The sequence below is a fragment of the Penicillium expansum genome (assembly GCF_000769745.1).
Source record: "Penicillium expansum strain MD-8 chromosome Unknown contig268, whole genome shotgun sequence".
NCBI lineage: Eukaryota > Fungi > Ascomycota > Eurotiomycetes > Eurotiales > Aspergillaceae > Penicillium > Penicillium expansum.
The window spans coordinates 548,462-568,521 of NW_015971324.1; the positions used below are offsets into that span (position 1 = coordinate 548,462).

At 50.0% G+C, this 20,060-nt stretch overlaps 11 protein-coding genes across 11 annotated transcripts; 6 read left to right on the top strand and 5 right to left on the bottom strand.

Annotated features, from left to right (window-relative positions):
- Positions 1-1,327: 1,327 nt before the first annotated feature.
- On the top strand, positions 1,328-2,500 carry PEX2_078950 (PIG-Y family protein; the record flags this gene model as incomplete). Its single annotated transcript, XM_016745165.1, has 1 exon — positions 1,328-2,500. The coding sequence occupies one exon, from the start codon at positions 1,328-1,330 to the stop codon at positions 2,498-2,500; it is 1,173 nt and encodes a 390-aa protein (XP_016598083.1).
- A 318-nt stretch (positions 2,501-2,818) lies between these two features.
- Positions 2,819-3,989, bottom strand: PEX2_078960 (acyl-CoA thioesterase; the record flags this gene model as incomplete). The annotated part of the gene is made up of 2 exons (XM_016745166.1): positions 2,819-3,673; positions 3,729-3,989. 2 exons carry the CDS (start codon positions 3,987-3,989, stop codon positions 2,819-2,821), a joined length of 1,116 nt encoding a protein of 371 aa, XP_016598084.1.
- Positions 3,990-4,887: 898 nt separating this feature from the next.
- On the bottom strand, positions 4,888-5,409 carry PEX2_078970 (mitochondrial 37S ribosomal protein bS6m; the record flags this gene model as incomplete). Its single annotated transcript, XM_016745167.1, has 3 exons — positions 4,888-5,197; positions 5,276-5,307; positions 5,386-5,409. 3 exons carry the CDS (start codon positions 5,407-5,409, stop codon positions 4,888-4,890), a joined length of 366 nt encoding a protein of 121 aa, XP_016598085.1.
- A 236-nt stretch (positions 5,410-5,645) lies between these two features.
- Positions 5,646-6,453, top strand: PEX2_078980 (glycine decarboxylase subunit H; the record flags this gene model as incomplete). Its single annotated transcript, XM_016745168.1, has 3 exons — positions 5,646-5,781; positions 5,936-5,998; positions 6,140-6,453. 3 exons carry the CDS (start codon positions 5,646-5,648, stop codon positions 6,451-6,453), a joined length of 513 nt encoding a protein of 170 aa, XP_016598086.1.
- A 359-nt stretch (positions 6,454-6,812) lies between these two features.
- dscA (ubiquitin-protein ligase dscA) lies at positions 6,813-9,236 on the bottom strand (the record flags this gene model as incomplete). The annotated part of the gene is made up of 1 exon (XM_016745169.1): positions 6,813-9,236. The coding sequence occupies one exon, from the start codon at positions 9,234-9,236 to the stop codon at positions 6,813-6,815; it is 2,424 nt and encodes an 807-aa protein (XP_016598087.1).
- A 520-nt stretch (positions 9,237-9,756) lies between these two features.
- On the bottom strand, positions 9,757-10,137 carry PEX2_079000 (putative NADH-ubiquinone oxidoreductase 14 kDa subunit; the record flags this gene model as incomplete). Its single annotated transcript, XM_016745170.1, has 2 exons — positions 9,757-9,989; positions 10,104-10,137. The coding sequence occupies 2 exons, from the start codon at positions 10,135-10,137 to the stop codon at positions 9,757-9,759; spliced, it is 267 nt and encodes an 88-aa protein (XP_016598088.1).
- A 282-nt stretch (positions 10,138-10,419) lies between these two features.
- On the top strand, positions 10,420-12,193 carry PEX2_079010 (BOD1/SHG1 domain-containing protein; the record flags this gene model as incomplete). The annotated part of the gene is made up of 3 exons (XM_016745171.1): positions 10,420-10,641; positions 10,696-11,938; positions 12,006-12,193. The coding sequence occupies 3 exons, from the start codon at positions 10,420-10,422 to the stop codon at positions 12,191-12,193; spliced, it is 1,653 nt and encodes a 550-aa protein (XP_016598089.1).
- Positions 12,194-12,969: 776 nt separating this feature from the next.
- On the top strand, positions 12,970-13,688 carry PEX2_079020 (NOPCHAP1/New4 family protein; the record flags this gene model as incomplete). Its single annotated transcript, XM_016745172.1, has 2 exons — positions 12,970-13,428; positions 13,485-13,688. 2 exons carry the CDS (start codon positions 12,970-12,972, stop codon positions 13,686-13,688), a joined length of 663 nt encoding a protein of 220 aa, XP_016598090.1.
- Positions 13,689-14,084: 396 nt separating this feature from the next.
- On the bottom strand, positions 14,085-15,861 carry PEX2_079030 (guanosine diphosphatase; the record flags this gene model as incomplete). The annotated part of the gene is made up of 3 exons (XM_016745173.1): positions 14,085-14,142; positions 14,195-15,554; positions 15,606-15,861. 3 exons carry the CDS (start codon positions 15,859-15,861, stop codon positions 14,085-14,087), a joined length of 1,674 nt encoding a protein of 557 aa, XP_016598091.1.
- A 963-nt stretch (positions 15,862-16,824) lies between these two features.
- On the top strand, positions 16,825-17,514 carry PEX2_079040 (putative translation initiation factor IF3; the record flags this gene model as incomplete). Its single annotated transcript, XM_016745174.1, has 1 exon — positions 16,825-17,514. The coding sequence occupies one exon, from the start codon at positions 16,825-16,827 to the stop codon at positions 17,512-17,514; it is 690 nt and encodes a 229-aa protein (XP_016598092.1).
- A 458-nt stretch (positions 17,515-17,972) lies between these two features.
- PEX2_079050 (translation elongation factor Tu) lies at positions 17,973-19,547 on the top strand (the record flags this gene model as incomplete). Its single annotated transcript, XM_016745175.1, has 5 exons — positions 17,973-18,135; positions 18,192-18,220; positions 18,290-18,552; positions 18,613-19,298; positions 19,366-19,547. 5 exons carry the CDS (start codon positions 17,973-17,975, stop codon positions 19,545-19,547), a joined length of 1,323 nt encoding a protein of 440 aa, XP_016598093.1.
- Positions 19,548-20,060: the final 513 nt, after the last annotated feature.

The following is a 20,060-nucleotide window of genomic DNA, read 5'->3' on the forward strand; positions in this document are numbered from 1 at the left end:
TGTATCAGATTTGCTTCCCTGTCTTTTCTTAGGCTTGCTTTCTTTGTTTGATACTCGTTTCCACTCAAAAGATGCTTTTCATGGGCTGCCATTGATTTCTCGGTTGACACATTGGTCTGGGCACTTTCCCACGAGTATCTGTATACGCTGTGATGAATTTCCTTGGAGCGCGCGACACCATTGGTCTTTTTTCTAAGTATCTCTGCCTTGCTGGCGTTCTAGCCCAGATACCAATTTGCCTTTTTTTTTTTTTGGCTGCATTCTGCCTTTCCATTTCTTTAGACTCATTGCCGATGGCATTTTCTTTGTTTATTTTTATACATACCATGTATTATGTACAGAGCAGACGGTGGATTGCATGATATTCTCTGCTCATAGGCTGGCAGATGAAACTGAATATGTTGTGTTGTGCTCCGCGGCGCATTTGAGATCAGTTGTTATTCATTGTAGCGTTAGTTGATTGGTAAACTGCAGCCCTTTTCTGGCTGCATATGTATGCAGTGTGACAATGGGATGTACGGCGTATTCTAGACGGGATAGACAATTTACATGTTCTAGCCTATATATATCAGATGCTACCTTCTTGTTAGTATATTTATAAAAGGAGCCACAAGTGGTCTGCTTGCTATTAGAACCTTCGACTTTCTCTTCGCTTCTTGTAGACCCTACCCTAATAACTTGGTCAAGACTGGAATCAGGGGTTTATCGCAGAGAGAAAGAGCAGCCTCATGTAGATTGGCCTCACACCTTCCAATTGGCCTGGATCATCGCAAGGTACGAGGAAGGTTGTCCATGTCTATCGCTACTCCCATGCTTATCCTGTTTGGCCTCCAACACTGAAGTGACAGACCTAATGGTTTCACCAAGACAGAGACTATAATCTGCTTTTCCTATGCACCTACCTTTTATGTTCTCGTGTATAAAAGTGCATCTCAAACTAATATAATAAGAGTGTCATATATATATATCAATCCTTTCACCACACCCATGAAAATCGGTCTTGTTGGTATTTTATATCATTGGAGACATAATCCAAGGATATTTACGCGTAAGACCATGGCATCTCTCTATCCCAAGAACTATACGGAGTAGTTAGTTAGCTAGTTATGTAGTTAGTTAGTTACAGTTAACTACATTATTGGTGCCTAATATTACAGGCTACAGAGTTACTCCTTTACGGCCCCTACAGGTAACAGATCTCTTTGCAAAAACCAAAAAAAGGAACACCAAACACCAAACAAGAAACAAAAAACACGAAGATAGTCCCCGAATTTCACCAATGGAAGAGGGCTGACCGAGCTCCCAGCTCCCGGTTCCACTTGCACCAATGGACGATGACGAGAGAACCGCGGACTTGGCGGTCCACGAACTATCTCCTCGCACGCGATCAGGCAGCGCAAGCAGCGGCCACAAACGAAGCTTTTCAGGCTCCCTCCTCTCAAGACTTTCCTTCCTTCGCGTGAGCCAGGTAGCATATACTTCCCTGGACCGACAACGCCTAGACATGGACCACGATGGCGACGAAGACCTCCGCTCCGGTATGCCGCAGAACACAGGCAAGGGAGGAACTACTAGCAGCCGGGCAATGTCTGCCGCTCTCGCACAACACCGAACGCGCCGCCGGCGTGGCTCCCTCCGCAAAACGGCATTGCTAGGTACCAGGCTCGAATCGCGCGACAAAAGAGCCACCGCCAAAGCCGCGGAAGCCCTCGAAGCCCTCCGCGCAGAACCCAGCCGACTCTCCGCCGCCGACCTACAAGCCACTATACAACCAAAAGATCAAACACACTCCGACAATGGGCCTGCTCGATACTCGCCGCGCGAAAGCGAGGCCTTCGACGACGACCGCGACGATACCCAACAGCCGACCTGGTTTCGCGCGGCAAATACCCAGAAACCCATCCGACCCCCGATAAGTCGCCGACGACAGGGTCTCACACAGCACAATGTCCAAGAACAAGCTACCGACGACGAGGACCTCGTCTCCTTCCCTCGCCTCCATTCGAATTCAAATTCTACGGCGGCCGGCACAGGCACCAGCCCCAATATCGGCTCTACAACTGGGTTACACATCTCCCCGCCATCCTCCAGCTCAGGATCTTTCTATTCGCTCCAGCCTCAGCCCGAACCAACATACCTACCCGTCCACCGACACAAGTCCTCACCCCTAGTCACGCACCCGGTTGAAATGAAGAGCAGTCCCAATGTGGATGTGGACTACTCCGAGACCGAGTGGTGGGGTTGGATTATACTGGCTGTGACGTGGCTGGTCTTCGTTGTGGGCATTGGGAGCTGCTTCGGGGTTTGGAGCTGGGCTTGGGATGTTGGGGAGACGCCCTATGCGCCGCCTGAGTTGGAGGATGATCCTACTCTGCCAATTGTCGGGTATTATCCTGCACTTATCATTCTCACAGCTGTCATGTCTTGGGTCTGGGTTGTTGTCGCATGGGTGGGTATGAAGTACTTCAAGCATGCTAATATATCCGGGGAGGATATCTGATTTTCTTTTCTTTGTTCTAGCGCATACCATATTATAATACCCTTCTTCTTGTTAGCGTTGCAAGTTATATTTTCAATGATTCCATGGGTTTTAGTGATAGGTAGAATGTTTCTTGACACCATTTGATGGTCATTACATTTAGTAGGCTGCACTGATGTTACACCTATATTGCCGCAACTGCGATCGCAGTTTCTGAACATATGTGACGAAGAGGTATAAAAATCGCTTGATACTGCCAGCAAGTAATATTGCTGTCGTGGGTGCATCTGGGTGACTATAGTTTATATAAAGTATGCATATTTGAGGAACCTTTATAAATCACAAATTTGCAACCCCCAACTTCCTCAAGCGCAACATACTATCCTGCAAAGAAGTCGCCAGCAACGTCCCATCAGGGCTCCAAATATGACTTTCATGCGTCCCTCTATTTTCCGCAGTCCGAGGCGTCCACCCCTCCTGCACGAACCATTTCATAGGCAACTCACTCACCCCGGCAACATCGCTACCACCAATCCTTTCCCAATCAACCATCCGCAGAGCCTCTCCATGCTGATGCACAATAACCGTGAGCGTAAGACTCGCCATTTCAGTCCAATTGTCGATCCCCAGCGCGCGTGGAATCAGAAGAAGCGAGTTCTTATCACTGGAATACATATGCGCACACGCATACAGATTATCATATTCCCCGTTTTCTTCCCTCTCCCGGATTTGCGTCAAACTAGCAGCAGGATCATCGTCCGGTGATCCTTTGAGTCGATACTGCGTTAGCTGGCGATATCGCTCAGGATGTTGCTTGACATCCTCGGCATGGTTGTAATCTTTCATCTCGGTCTTGCGAACGTCCAGACCGGGAAACTCATGCTCGGATATATTTCCCTGCCGCACAGCTTCAATCCACCATTCTGCGTCCACGCTGGGACTGGGAGGCTGGTCTTCTGGCTGCTTTGCCGAGAGGATTGAGTGGAAGCGCGTTTGTGCCGATATCGGCTGGTGCTGGAAGAGACGCTGCTTCTCATCACGTTTGAAGGAGCATATGCACGAGAAGCAGATTCTGCCTGCTTGCCGTGCATCGACGGCGCGTGTACTGTACATGAATCCATCGCGGATATGTCGCACTGTGTACACGTATGGCGTGTCAAGCCGCCCCCCTAGGATGAATGTGCCCGTCATATCCTGCCGTTATATTAGGTTGAGTCTATTTGGGGGAAACTGATGAATAAAATCTTACGTGAATCACTAACCCCTGGCTGACGGTCTTAGACGCAGCATAAGCTGATTGGGCGTAGACATGTCCGCCGAAAGAGCGCGTTCCCTGACCAGGATTGAAAGGTGTTGCTAGCGAGCGGAAGCGCTCAATCTTTTCTGGTTCGGTCGAATCAGGAAAAGAGATTAAGGCATCTTCGAGCCGCTGCAGCGACATCAACTCGACGAAAGAATGCGGGGAGGTCAGCTCGCCCTCATTGTCCGGGGCCCCGCGTTGCGGAGACATAGCGTAAAAGAGGCGAGAGGCGTTCTGATTTAGGCTTCACCCCCCAAAGAATAGAAGCTGGTAAAGGAGGTGCTTGTGTCGATGATTTGGATTGCTTTGTAGGCCGATGGTACCTGTCCGATCAACAATTACCGGCTTCCGGATGCGATGGTGATCCTGCCCGATTGTGGTATACGAGAGGGGATTAAGGAGCTGGCCTTTTTAGCCTCCTACTATAAAATGGGAAACCTGTAGGATTACACTGTGGAGAGTGTGATAGGGTTGATAATGGATGTATGGGGATTGGTACGTACCCCGGACTAAGAGACGGGACCGGCCAGTGCCTCGGCTTGTCAATTTGACTCACGACCCTACGATATAGAGCGGAGTCTTCTAATTGTAGAAATTTCGAACAAAGTCATTACATTTCTTCCATATGAATCGATTGTTTATGTATCTATATGCTTAATCCAAATTTAGCGTTTAGGGTTGAGTGGGTGTAGGAAATATATTTTTGCTGGGGGGCTTCACTGCCCAGGGTTACAAAATCGAATGATGGTGGCTTTCAGACAATGACTTTGAGACGCATGTCGATCTCCAAGAATCTAAATAAGGAAATATGTATTGAGCATTTCTATTGGACCATGGTTTATCTACCATGCTCGCTATTGCCAACTTTTATGGAGGACTGAGGATCGGATGGAACACGAATTGTAGTGACAGCCACAAAATAGACTTGTAGATCAAACTGGTATTTTGTACAATATGCGCCGTTTGTGCTGAAAGGTTCGAGTGGCAGTTCCCAATGCCCATGCCATAATAATACAAAGAACAAAAAGAAAAGTGCTTAAATCCAAATCCACGCTCCTAAATCTGATATCAACAATCTATCAAACTTTCTTCAAACAAATTGTGTCAATTAGATCTGCTCAGTGATGGTGGAAACGTTGTTCCACTCGACTTTGCCCTCGATGTCCTTGATCTCCTCAAGCTTGTCGCCGAGCTTGACCACGGAGAAGTTGATCATACGCGGGTCGAGACCGAGAGTACGGCGGATAGATGACTGAACAGAGCCGGAAGAGTCAAAGCGCATGATGAAGTGGTGACCTTCGGTGTATCGGGCCTGATGTTTCGTGGTGACCCGGGGCAGACGGAAGGCGCCCCAGTTGGTGTAGCCGCGAACGACGCCGCCGGAGCGGATGACTTGGGTACCGGCATTACGGGCGATTCTGTAGCAAGTTATGCATATTAGTATTCGACAGGCTCGGATGATGGAGACCGCAGCGATGGTGTTGGTTCAGACATACTCTCGCACCTCGTTGAGGCTGCCCGGGCGGACCTGTTAGCAAGGCGGGTTAGCAAATCCAGAGACATATTTTGGAGTCATAATAACGGTTCCAACGAGATCATAACATACAATGGCAATCAGCTCGTACAACATGGCATCGAGGGGTGGCGCGTACTAGAGATAGAAATGGAGCAATGACCATTTGAAGCCAGCAAAATCCGACGAGGTTAGCGCGTTGCTTATCGTGGTCTTGGCATTTTGCTATCGGGCAAATGCCGTCAACGAAACTCCGCCGGAGAAGGGCATCACCTTCTTTCCCTTCTACTTAAACTCTCCCCTCTTCTTCTTTCACCTCACACACTTCCAATTCCTTTCCTCTATACCTCAAAATGTCCTCCGTCGCCCGCGCCATCCGCCCCTTCGCTTCCCGGGCCCTTGCCCAGAAGCCTCTTGCCTCCGCCTGCCAGGCCTCGCCTGCTTTCCGTTTCCCGCGGGGAACCATGAGCTTCTCCCAGAGCCCTCTCTGTGAGTACCATGAACCCCCAAAACTGTGAAATGCTGTCCAGGACGAGGTACAAGACATTTGGACTGGCATTGAAGCATCACAGACTTTCAAACATGCTCCCTGGAGCTATATGATGTCACATTTTACTAACGGCGCATCAATTCGCAACTATAGCCCAGCTGAAGAAGTACACAGAGTCACACGAATGGATCGAGCTTGCCGACGGCGGCAAGACTGGTTAGTTTACCGCCCCCCCCTCCCTCGATCAATTGGTCCCAAGCCTGCCTTTGACCCATCGGACCGACGTGCCAGTTGTATATGGTCTTCCATAGTTATACGGGATATGAAGCAGTGAGGTAACTGACACGCTCTCTACAGCCAAGATCGGTATCACCGACTACGCCGCCCACTCCTTGGGTGATGTCGTCTACGTTGAGCTTCCCGAGATCGACCTCGAGATCGTCGCCGGCGAGCCCGTCGGCGCTGTCGAGTCCGTCAAATCTGCTTCCGACGTCCTCTCCCCTGTCGCCGGCAAGGTCATCAAGGCAAACAGCATCCTCGAGGATAAGGCTAAGACCATCAACGAGAGTCCCGAGGGTGAGGGCTGGATTGCTGAGATTGAGGTCGCTGATGTTGCTGAGCTTGATGCGTTGCTTGATGAGGCTGCCTACCAAGAGATCATCGATGCTTAGATTTGTCGAGTGTAAAGACTGGTCGTGATTCATGGTTTATAAACGTCTACCTGTGCTGGATGTGGTGGATTCTTTTTTTCTTTTTAAGTGCGATGTTATATTGTCATGTATGCCCAATGGTGACCGATTTCCTTCAACGAAAGCGTTTAGATTCGTCGATCCGTAAACGGATCGATATACTGTTCAACAAGATTACTGTATATGTGAATGGATTGTTTTATTTCCTTGTAGAGAGATTATTGTCAATATATCCAGGTGGATGTGTATTCGGAGATAGATCACGCAGGTCCCAACAGTGGAATGCAGCAGGTCTGTGTACAGGTGGATGATATCATGTATGAAAAACATTAAAACAGCAGCTATACAGGAGGTATGGATTCACGACAGATTGGACACTGGAGGCGAAGTCTCATCCAGCTTTCCAGGCAGGCAGTGTGGAAGATATGACGACAAGGAGTGACCATGTACAGCCGGCGACTTAAGATGCTTGAAGCCCCATCGGTGACGCTACTTCCACCCGAGGCAGAAGGCGCGGGAAGAACAGGCACGTCGATATCCTGCATGCAGATAGCACAGTCGAATATGGCTTTCTTGCGATCTTTCCGCTGCTTATCGTCATCCTTGGAGTCGCTAACCAGATCACGCTCATCGCCACGCAGTGATGCAATCGACAAAACGCCACCTCCAGCTTCGAGATCATCGTCCGCTCCAGATAAATCACGCAGCATGGGATGGTAATCGTATGCATGCGGCGCCCAGCCACGAGGCACAAAGAAGCGTGGCCCGAGAACGTCCTGACTGACCAGGATCCAGGCTTGGATCCACACCCATCCGGTCATGATGGATGCGCTTGTGTAGTCGGGGCGGATAAACAACACGTTTCCCCGTGCTGTGAGGAAGTACAGGAATGGGAAGAGCCGGAGAAGACTTTGGCCGGCAACGAAGTCCCATCGAAGGGCCTTTCGGCAATTCCGCATCACGTTGCGGTAGATCTGTGGAACCCAGAAGGAGAGATAAACTGCTGCCAAGAAACGGGTATAGATAGAGCCGAGGCGTCTCGGTAGGAGGAAAGCCCAGATTGACAGGATGAGCATGCCAAACAGCGCAAGATAGAACCGTGCGTACATTGTTCCTATGTCGCTGCGAATTTGCCTTGGGGTCGGGGGAGCGGTTCGGGTAGCTGGTGGCGGTGAATCCATCTCATCGTCGGGGGCATCTTGGTCGGGCGACAAGATGATTGGGGTGGCGCTCGAGTCTCGCACTGCCGGAGCAGTTGCAGACAAAGGCAAAGTTCCAGGGCGAGTAGCTGGAACTGATGTATTGGGCGGGCGATCTTGCTCTCTTCTTTCTGGCTCTTGCACTGCCCATATTTCCATCATGAACTTCATTCCAATATAACTCACCGACAGGAACGCCAAAAATGATGCAGTGGTTAGAACCAAGAAAGATACTGCCGCGTACAGTTCCAAAACAATGAACGTCAAAACAAATCCATCGCCGAGCGCCATCAATGCGATGGTATAGAAGCTGATTCGACTCCGGGTAGAAGGAGTCGAAGCCTCTTTGATCTGTCGGAGAAGCAGGGCAATCTGTGCAACAAAAACACCAGAAACCACAAAAATGAGACGAGCTGCATATTTACTGTATTCTTCATGCTTGGGCCCAGTCACATATAGCGAATCAGAAGGAGGGAACTCGGGAGTCCCTTTCGTTTGAAGTATGTACCCGCAGTCTGGGGAGAAGACAACGGCAGACATGACCATAAGAGGAGGATCTGGGATCGGCGCTCCCATAGGATATCTGAGTTCTTGCTCCATACGTTCCAATAACAATCGGTCAGCAGTAGCATCCCCGAGCATGACTGGATGCTGCTGCAAGTAGATGATATGTTCACATTTAGGTGCAGGGAACTCCATCTGTTCTGTTCCTGCTAGAGATGACCAGGGAAACAGTGTTGGGGGTCTATTTTGCTTCTCCGAGATGGTGTCCGACAGCGACTTGAGCAGAAGCTCATGGGATAGTTCGTAGGTGTCAGAAGATAGCATGAAATGCGGCAACGAGAAGACGCCACCGAATTTCTCACTAGAAGTAGTCAAAACGATACTTCCGGTGTCTGGAAAGTGTAGACCAAACAAAGAGATGTACCAGGTACTTCCCCAGAAGTCCTCACTCTCGACCGTTAGGCTGGCTCGCATCTCTCTCAAAATTCCATCGCCTACCTGAATCTCTTCGCCACCTCCCTCTTCAAGATCGAAGTAAAAGGTGCCCCCATTGCCAGTGATATTATGGCTGAATTCATGGGTGAAGTATTCGTGTTCTTCAGCGATGGCCGTCGTGTTCAGAGGTTCACGGCGATCAGCGCCTTCAGTTCTGCGAACCCAGTCCCCCCGAAGCTTTCCGGTTGAGTTGCGATATACGGGTAGCAGGAGTTTGGTCAAGTTCAACGTAGGCGAGACGGTGGGGTCTTCTAGACCATCCGGGGGTTCTAATCCGGCATTTGAGACCGCTGATTGTAACTGGTGGCGAGCCAGGCCTTTGACCTGCGGGAAAAGGTCCCAAGCATAGCTGTCATTCGCCCTTAGGCCTGAAAAGGGAAGCCATCGATTGGCAGGCGGATCGAAGTCACCATATTTTGACCCATTCAACAGCCGAAGGACCTGTCGCTCATGGTCAAGTTCACGTTGCCGTGCCCGATCTTCATCGATCAATGGGGGTCGAGACTGAGAACTGAGAAGAAGGTAAAATACCAGCAGGAAGAAGAAAAAGGAGCCGCGGTTATCCATCTATGCCACGCAGTCTCGGCATCGGACTCTTCCTCAAAGACAGACAATAAGCATCGCGAGAAAGAGAAAAAAAAGACCCGAGAAGGATCGGGGAGCTCGGCTAAGTTACAGATGAGCAAAGACAAGAGAACTAATGAATGACGAGCGCAGTATAAGTAGGTGTCTACGGAGCGGAGTTGATGATGTACTCGACCCCGGGGAGCCTGCCCGCCGGGCACCCACTCCTTGCTGACTCATGACGCCTCGACATGATGGATGGGTCGATATCAACCCTGGAAACGCTCTACTTCGGGATTTATACCCCGTGAAATTAAAAAAAACGGACGAGAAAATTCATGTCCTATCCTTGTCCAGATTTTTAAAGAACAGAACAAAAAGACAAGAAATGCCAATGCATCCGTGGCAAGAATTGTCCACTAAATGTGAAGAACCGAATGCTGATATCAAACCGGTTGAATTTTGGTACAAATAGAAAAACGCATACACAGAACGACCATCTCAATCATAATAGCTCTTTGCTTTATGATGCAGCAGCCAGGACACCACCCTCGGGCTTCTCATCCCGCCGCCGACGCTTCTCGAGAATGGCCTCGCGGCGCTGTGCAAGCATCTTCAATTGTCTGCTCTCAACACCCTGGAGCCAGTAGCCAAAGCTTCCACCAACACCGGCGAAAAGAGGGTAGACCCAGAGGGATTCCTTGGCGAGGATCGGACGCATCTCGATGCCGAGTTGCCAGAGGCGGACGGCAATACCTGTGGGATTGACGCGGTTAGTTCCAATGGCCATATAAATAAATCCAAAAATATTGCTACCAAGCAGAATGCTCTTGTAATGAAATGAAAGCTGGGGAAGGATATGTCACGTACCGAAGCCGCTCCAGAAGAGTACTTTGTGAACCATGATCGCGGTCGGGCGCGGGGTTGTGGTTGTAATTCGAGTGCGGAATGGGATCCGAGAAGAAGGATAAAGAACGCAAATGTGTGTATTGGTTAATTCAATACCACAGCGGCCGGGGTAAATGGAGGCGGAATTGGATGTTGCCGTCGCAATAGTACAGGAGAGACGAGGTTGAAGCAAATCAGCGGGCCGCAGTTCCCAATCACGGAACAACGATTCTTCCGATCGCAGCTGTTATCGCTTATCGTTCGCGCGACTTTGAAACTCTCTCTTGTCCATGTTACTATGGCTTCTAATGAGGCAATGGGCAAGGGGATAGAGGATGTCCATTCTGTGGCTAAACAGCCTATTGATATTGAGAGCGTGAAGCGCAAGAAGTTCAAGACCGATGACCTTCCCTTGTCTGCCGCGCAACATGCAGTCATTGACAAACTCCTACATTCATTCAAGAAGAAGGGTGGCTTTGATAGTGTTCGCAAACAAATATGGGCTGACTTCAATGAAGGAGTATGATTGATTATTTACATGTTTTTTTGCGCCCTGCTAATCTTATTCGACCAGGAACTTCGAACTGATTTTACCAACAAGTTGGTCGCACTTGCCGAGTCGGAGATCGATCGCGAGCCGGCACTGCTGTCCCGCGAGAGAGGAAAAGCAGCTACACTGATTGAGGGTGCGGTGGACCGCGGTGATGTCTACAAGAGCGTGGAAGATTCAATCGACCAGTTAGCATCCAAACACCTGGATTTTATCCTCGAATCTGTCCGTGAGATCCGATGCCAGGACGTTGGAGAGGAAGTCGCCGCCCGTGAACTCGAGCTAGGGAACAAAACCGATGCAGATTATGAAGCATACGTCGGAGCCCAGCGTGAGGAGCGGGAAAAAGTGTGGCGCGAGGAGGAGCGCAAACAGAGGGAGATCGAGGAAGAGGAAAAACGTATCAGGGATGAAGAACGGAAAAAGAAGCGGGAACTTGAACGTCAGAAAGATGAGGAAGACCGGGCCCGAAGAAAGGAGATTGATGAACAGAGGCGAGCTGATCGTGAACGCCAACGCGAAGAGCAACGAATTCTCGACGAGCAGCGAGAACGAGAGCGAGAGGAAAGATATGAGCGACGAAGGCGGGAAGATAGAGAGCGATATCGAGGCTGGGACCGCGACCGCAGTCGAACCCGAGATAGAGACCGTTTCCGTGATCGCTCTCCGGCCTATCGCTCTGATCGTGGCTTATCACCTTGGCCCCGGGATTCAAAACACGACAAGTCATCTACCTCGAATGCTCCCACTCCTGTGCTAGTGCCCCTTGTGGATGAAAAGTCACTCGAGGAGGCTGCTTTGCAAATGCTCTTGAAAGAAGGCGAGGAACTTGCAGCCAAGGCTCGACAGAAGCCCGAGTTTGACTTTGAAGAGGCGGAGGCTATTGAAAATGGACTGAAACCGACAGTATCAACATCAGGGCCGACCAAGGGCACCAATGATTCCAGATTTTCCAATACATCTACCAGAGCGGCTAGCTTATCCCGAGATGCTGACGCGAGGCGTGGCTCTTTTGCAGACCGGGGTGATAGGCCCCGACATTTGACTCGGGATCGAAGCCGTAGTCGCTCGCGCCGGCGGCGCACATCCCGTTATGACACAGATCGCCGGCGTGAACGGTCCCGGGATACTTCTGTGAGGTCTCGAGATCGTGATATGGATGCGCGCCGTGGCTACCGCGACTTCCGGGATGACCGAGGTGGTGGAAGCTACAGACCAAGCCGTCGCAGCCGCAGCCGATCCACCGGCCGGCGTGACCGGGACCGCAGTATTGGCCGAGATAGAGATAGAATACGGGATCGATCGCGGTCCAAAGACCGTGACCGAGACCGCAGCCGCAACCGAGACCGAGATCACGACAATTATCGCCCTCGGCGCAGTCGCCCCTCTCGCTCACCCGTACGCCGACGTTCTCGAAGCCGCTCACGCTCGCGCCCTCGTGCTCGCGACCGCCCTCGGTCACGTTCTCGATCTACTCGACGGAGATCTCGGTCTCGGCGTCGTTCGCCTTCTCCTACTCTAGATATTGACCGCTATGTGCCCTCCACCAGCAACCGGAGCAAGTCACCCCGCCGTCGGGTCCGATCTCCAGAGCGCGAGCGAGAACAGCGGCCCCGGTTAGCCGACATTGACCGTTACAAACCTGTATCTGAAAGGGATAAAGATCCGACTCAAGCAAAAGAAGGGGATCTTGAGGTTGGCACAGAGAAAGAAAAGGAGAAGGAGAAAGAAAAAGAGAAGGACGCAGATGATCGCCGACCTCGTCGACGAACCCCTAGTCGCCGAAGGAGTCCTAGCCGACGAAGGAGCCCAAGTCGACGACGAAGTCGCAGTCGTAGAAGGAACCGGAGCCGATGATCTTTACGCAGAGGATTTGCCACATATAAAAAGACCAGGGAGGTCTTTTTTACCGGCTTGCTTTAAACTATCCTGTAATAATAACATGTATGATAAGAGGGACTATAGCTATTTGAATATCCTTACCACCTACGATTTCTACTCCATAAGCATCTCGATGTGGATGCATTGATAGCAGATAAGCTTATCCGTTATCAGTTCTCCACTCAAAAAAGTTGAAAATGCCCGACCTCTAACCAGACTCGCCAACTTTCACTCTTCCAAGTCACAGACAAGATCTGCGAGCTATCGGACACTGAGATCACATTTAGCCATATTAAGCATTTTGAAATATCTTGCCAGCACGCCTTCCAACCCTTAATCCCCATATCAGCGCATCACAATCTCCCAGAAATCTCTGCGACTTCCAGCAAACTGCACACCTCCAAACACATCACAAACATGCCAAAAGCAACGACAAGATCTGATGCTGCTGCAAGCGATTCCTCTCCACAAACCCTAAATCTAACGGACCGCACCGCGCCCCGTCGACAGCGCGCCAACTCTGTTCAATCATCTGACTCCGACCCAACCTCTTCCTCAGGCTCATCTTCAGAAGATGATAGCGATAGCGAAAAGGAAGACGAACAACACTCCGAGCAGGAAATGAATGGGACTGGAGAGTCGACCATCCATGCACATGGCTCTGATCCATCCTCCTCACTACCTCACATCGCCGGCCGCCCAAAACCGCGCATACATCGCATGAAAGGCGATTCGGGACTTTTGTCGCGGCTCAACGCTTTCTTGCCAAAGATGAAGAATGCAAATGAGGATTTACAGAGGCAAATTGAAGCTGGGGAGGCTGGGGATCTGGTTCTCGACAATGCGGACGAGAACGGAGAGCAGTATATTGAGATGGTAAGGTTTATTGATGGCGCTTGATGATTGTGATGGGGTTTGCTAACGGACATTAGGATCTTGGTCTTGGGGTTTTGGAAGAGAAGCGGGATGGTGATTCTTCAAGTGACGAGGAGACTGATGACGAAGGGTCTAAGGGTACCACTGGGGCTGGGAAGACCCCTCAGGAGATGAACGACTCAGACATCATTGGGAAGCTTATGGGAGGTAAGAGTAAAAAGTCGAATACGGATAAGCCGTCTATCGAGGAGATGGTATGATAGACACTTGTTTGATTTAGTGGTGAGTTGCATTATTTATGACATTATCGATTGAGATGTGAGGTCTTGATTCAATCATGGCGATTTACTGGCTAGACATTTGCATATCGTGAGCTCCGTATTATCATTTAGCGTCTAATGTTTTGTCTTTTCCCCTTTACCCAATTGGCTCCATATCAATTGCATGCACAAAGACACTCATACATTCATTCTCTATGTATACAACTCATCGGAAATCATGTCTAGATAATAGATATGGGGGAAAAAAAGAAAATAGTAAAACAAAACACGAGCATATCGCAGATCTCTCTCTATATGCATGAACCCATCATGCATTACCTGTGATCGAATGACATTATTAAAAAGTGATAAATTTGCGTTTCACCGTCTCATTTGTTAGACAACTTCCTTGATGCGGCAAGTCCAACCGGATTCCTGGCTCAGAAGAGGCAAGCTGTAGTAGGTCAGTATGCTTATTAGAAAGGGACAGGATGGAGTGAACTAACCTCGCACCAAGACACCAGCCCAGCTCGTTGTTCTTGATCTTCTTGGCGATCTTGACTTCGCGGGACAAGGGCATTTCGTAGCCGGTGTGCAACAGACCCATCATAAAGCTGAGGTCCATACACCAATCCGGACGATCCCGAAGTTGCACGAGCGCATTATCCTGATTTTCGAACTTGACACCCTCGAAGCCCTTCCATTCGCTCTCGCCAGCACATACGGTGGAGGTCAGCTGGTTAAGCTCATCCAGAGTGAAAGATTCAGGCATGCCAAGAGGAGCCGTGCGATCAAAGAAATAAGAGAAGATGTACACGTCCTCTCGGGCGAAAGTCTTCGCGAGAGAGGGTTGGTGCACGCCGTTGAAAGAACAGGGTGCAAGTTTACACTCGCCACTCTTCTTCAGGATCTTCTCAGCGATAGCACGGCACTGGGGGGCCATAGACTTGTCCTTCGGGCCGACCATGCTCACTGTGACTTGAGGCCCCAGGGGATGATCAGCGGGGAATTTGAGTGTAACTTCCTTCTTCATCCCAGGGCCAATGCAGGGGTTGGAAATAGGTTGCTCAACCCAAGACAGGTCCTTGGGACTCTGAGCTAGCATCGCTTCCACGACCACAGTGTTCATGGCTTCGCGAGCAGACATGAGACCGTATCCTAGATGAGAGTGCTGGTATAGCTCAAATTGGCGACCACCGAACTTGAGGTCATACTTGTGGTCACCGGCGGCGAGGTGCTCCGGCATACCACCAGCCTTGCTTTGCTCAAAGGTAGGCTGGAAGACAATCTGGGTGGAACCGCCACCCAAATCAAAGATAGCGGCTGTGGGGGTCTCATCTGGGCCACCGATCTTGCCCAACAGGTAGTTGGTCGTAATCCAGGCGTAGACACCCTCATCCGAACCATCCATGATCTGTACGCCGCCCTTCTCCTTGGAGACAACAGGGAAGGGATATGCGGTCTCCAGGCGGTGTCTAACGGCTTCCAAGATCTTGTCGCTCATTTCAGGACCTAGAAGACGAAGTCCGGCCGTGGCCTTGACGGCAACCGGAGAGCACGACCTGTACTCCTCAGGAACCGACTTCACAGCAACATCCATAAGAGGGTCCAGACTCAGAGCTGCGCCTTCGGCATCCTCTCTAAACGAGCTGAGACCGGAGCCTCCCTCCTTCTTTTTCGTTTGTTCGAACACCTCGTTCTCAAGTTCTGGGGTAGGGCCGCAGTTGTTGAATCGGTATACATGAATCCGGGACCCAGTGCTACCAGCATCGATCATGAGAGCGTACTGAATAAGAGGCTTGGATGAATCAAATGGCTTGGTGCATACTCTTGAAGTGGATGCGCCACTGCTAGAAGGAGTTTGCTCTACCAAAAATCAGTTCTGCGAACGGCAGTGCGCACAAGGGTAACACTAACCATTGGTAAGCCCTGAAGCGCTCGGCTGGGACGGGGAGAGCCACACTAGGACCATAAAAATGAAGGCAATGATTGCCCCCGTCTTCAAGTAACGGGATCTCTGGGTCTGTCCCATGTTGACAGGTTGTTTGTTGGAGGATTGACGAAACTCAATAGACTGCGATCCGTCACTCCGGGAGATGGAGCGGTGGCGGGTGGTCAAATCTATGTAGTCGAATTTGCTGTTATGGTTTTGATTGTCGACTCCAGTCGACATTCGAGCAGTTGTCGAATTATAAGTGTGCAGTGACAGGTGGCGTTTGTCGCTGGCGCAAGAATGGTTGAACGATCGTATGTGGTTAAGAGGAAGAATGAAACAAATAATTTACCATTGATCCCAATGTCCTCCAAAAACACCAAGCCAATCTAGGGGGAAAAAAGTGGATGGATGCAAAGAGGGAAATTGTCAGGAGAGAAAGGAGATTCAGGGTTTCATGGTTGTGGCGCAGGTGGCGTTGAATGCATGCATACCTATAGATGTGCATACTCCGTACATCGGGAGTCTAAGATATAGGTAAGACCAATCTTATTCTTCCACTAAGTGTAAAGTGGGCTTTCTCCCTAAGAATAAACAAAAATACGAAGGCTCAAGGCCTCTACGAGGGAAGTCAGAGCAAGCAACATTACAATTTTGTGGTTTGCAATCTAAAGTTACCAAACTACATATACATACATAAGTTGTAGGGACAACAGAACAACATTGGAGTTTACTCACCTTACTACAGAGTACAGATAGACCCTGTATTATTAACATGGACTACATGTTCTACATGTAGTAATTGATGGGTTATTGCGAGTGTGCCGCGATTCCCAAACTGAGGGAGAACCCTCTAATTTTCATGTATCGAGGTACCTAGTTTAGACTACGCGCCGGATGCCTAATATTCTGTGCAGTAAGGCCACCCTATTTGATAGGTACATATGCATCGTCATGGCCGGAAGCATCTAACCTTGGTATGTAGTACCTGGATAATCCCCGGGCGCGGCGGGCAGGTGGTTTACTTATGTTTGCCATGTTTGCATTCAATGGCATTTGACTTCCCCGTATTCAGCCTTCAGCGACCCGCCAACTGTTTAATAACCTCTGTGTTTTATCGTTGTAACACATCATATTTTCCTTCTTGGCAAGCTCGCCACCCCTCTCCGGCTCCTGCTACATTTCCTGTCACCAGCCGACAATATGAACCACACACGCGGTCTCATATCATCCACCCAAGCCCTACGTCAGATCTTCATCGCACCCGTTCGCACCTCCAGAGTTGGAATTCTTGCATTCAGGCATCTTCAGAATGTCCCGCAGACTCGATTTTTTCAACAATCCCATTGCCTAGAGCTGCGAGCATACCGGCCACCCGTCGAAAAGCCTCCGATGAACGAAGCTATCCGTGCGTCATTTGTCCAAGTTGTGAATGATGAAGGCGACCTCGACCCTCCGACCAGACTAGAGGATGTCCTTGAAAGCTTTGACCACACCGAGTTCTTCCTTCTCCAGGTGCAAGAAGGAGACTATGATAACCCGCCGGTTTGCAAGATCTACAATAAGAAAGAAGTGCGAGCACACGAAAAGGCCAAAGCAAAGTCAGCTCGCGAGTCCAAGGTTATATTCAAACAAATTGAGCTGAACTGGGCAATTGACGCCCATGACCTGTCGCACCGCCTGAAACAACTCTCGACCTTTTTGGAGAAAGGTCGCAGGGTGGAAATCCTATTGACCACCAAAAAGCGCAAGCGCAATCCTACAGTGGATGAGATCAAACAGGTTATGCAGAGTGTTTTGGACACAATCAGGGAGGCCGGTGGAACTCAGACTAAGGCAATGGAGGGAGAACCGGGGAAGCAACTTAGGATTACCGCACAAAAGAATATGTAGCGGAGAGGTCTAGTCACATGTATATTATATGAAATTGAATTGTACAACATCATTGCTTGTATAGCGCTGTTTATTATCACTGTTAAGACTATCGAAGAAATTGAATTGGGTCTGTACACGGCGATACCTGATGTCACTCGCAAATCCAAATACGTTAGAAGTAGATCTGCACAGAGAGCTAAGACTGTTTAAATCCTCTGCATCAGGACACACTTGCCACGCTGATCATCAAAAAATATTCATTACTATTATCCCCATGTTCAACATCTATTCTGCCCGCAATTCGAGGCCCGTGATTGGTTGATGACTAAGCTGCACTGAGGATCCATCCATCCCGGAAAGCCATCTTACTAGAAAATTTGGTGTTGATCTGGGCTTCTTCTCTCCCATCCTTACTCCATCTCTTTAATCTTTCCTTTTTGTTCTTGTTCCATCGTTTTTGCTTCGATTGAACCAAGATGTCGACCATCTCCCGTTCATTGAACCTCCTGGCGCGCACTAGCCGGTCCTCCCTGCTGCGTCCGACTACCGTCAACCCCGTCCACCATGTCTTCAGCAACAAGGTGGCTGGCCGTGGATTGGCTACTGCTTTCGAGCGCAACAAGCCTCACGTAAACATTGGTAAGATTCTTTCGCTAGCGCATCATCCATATCCATGCTAAAATGTTATTGCACAGGTACCATTGGTCACGTCGATCACGGCAAGGTAAGCTATTCGCGACTTGTTCCGACATCTCCGCCATCCGAACATGAAATTTGACCCGTCCGCCCATAGACCACCCTGACTGCCGCTATCACCAAGAACCAGGCCTCCAAGGGTCTTGCCAACTTCCTCGACTATGCCTCGATTGACAAGGCCCCTGAGGAACGCAAGCGTGGTATTACCATCTCGACTGCCCACATTGAGTTCGCAACTGAGGACCGCCACTACGCCCACGTCGACTGCCCCGGTCACGCCGATTACATTAAGAACATGATTACTGGTGCTGCCAACATGGATGGTGCCATTGTTGTCGTTGCTGCCTCCGATGGTCAGATGTACGGTCCCCAGTCTAGAAAGCTAGTTTGAAGAGTTTGCTGACGCAAATCACACGATAGGCCACAGACCCGTGAGCACTTGCTGCTTGCCCGTCAAGTTGGTGTTCAGAAGATTGTTGTATTCGTTAACAAGGTCGATGCTGTCGAGGACCCTGAGATGCTTGAGCTTGTTGAGCTCGAGATGCGTGAGCTGCTCTCCTCTTACGGATTCGAGGGTGAGGAGACTCCTATCATCTTTGGCTCTGCCCTCTGCGCCCTAGAGGACCGCCGCCCCGACATTGGTACTGAGCAGATTGACAAGCTCATGAAGGCCGTTGACACCTGGATCCCCACCCCCGAGCGTGATATGGATAAGCCTTTCCTTATGTCCGTTGAGGAGGTCTTCTCTATCCCTGGCCGTGGTACTGTTGTTTCTGGCCGTGTCGAGCGTGGTCTCCTGAAGAAGGATACTGAGGTTGAAATCGTCGGTGCCACCGACTCCGGCAACCCCATCAAGACCAAGGTTACCGATATTGAGACCTTCAAGAAGTCCTGTGACGAGTCCCGTGCCGGTGACAACTCCGGCCTCCTGCTCCGTGGTGTCCGCCGTGAGGACATCCGCCGCGGAATGGTCGTTGCTGCCCCTAACAGCACCAAGGCCAACAACAAGTTCCTCGTGTCCATGTATGTTTTGACCGAGGCTGAGGGTGGTCGTCGTACTGGTTTCGGTGCCAACTACCGCCCCCAGGTCTACATCCGTACTGCTGGTAAGTTCAATTTCCACTGATCTGATCTGATATCAAGTCGATACAACGGATGCTAACTATGCTCTAGATGAGGCTGGTGATCTCAGCTTCCCCGATGGCGACATGAGCAGACGTGTTCAACCCGGCGACAACGTTGAGATGGTCCTCAAGACCCACCACCCTGTTGCTGCCGAGCCCGGTCAGCGCTTCAACATCCGTGAGGGTGGCCGCACCGTCGCCACTGGTCTGATTACCCGTGTCGTCGAGTAAATGGTCCGCTCACATCCATGGTCAGGCACGCGAAATGTCTGACCCTTGTATTATGAACCCCTTTTCTTTCAAATCTTGTTTGTTTTGGCACCTTTTATTCCACAGCGCGGGAATCATCGATCAGCACGAGGGATCCGGGGGTAAACCGGAGTTTTCGCTTGAATCTTGTCCATGTACCTCTACTGTCTTGGAGATGTAGTCAGATTTCCTTTCATTTCTCCACTCCCGTGAAAATGTATTCAGACCAAATTCTTCCTAGGCTCATATATAATTTCAGTCCAAGTTCAAGTCAACGTGTACATGATATTTCTCTGCCCGGTCTTCATTTGGTCTACTCCATAATGGAGCAGGGATGTCGCAGTGTGTGGCCTGTCTGAAAAACACTGGACCACAGCCTACTTCGGAGAGAAACTACTAAATGTGGTATTTACCAAGGGTGCCGGCTCGGATTTATAGATAGCTTGGTGTGCGGACACGAGATCTTAGATATTGTGCTGTTCTCAACTATCTTCG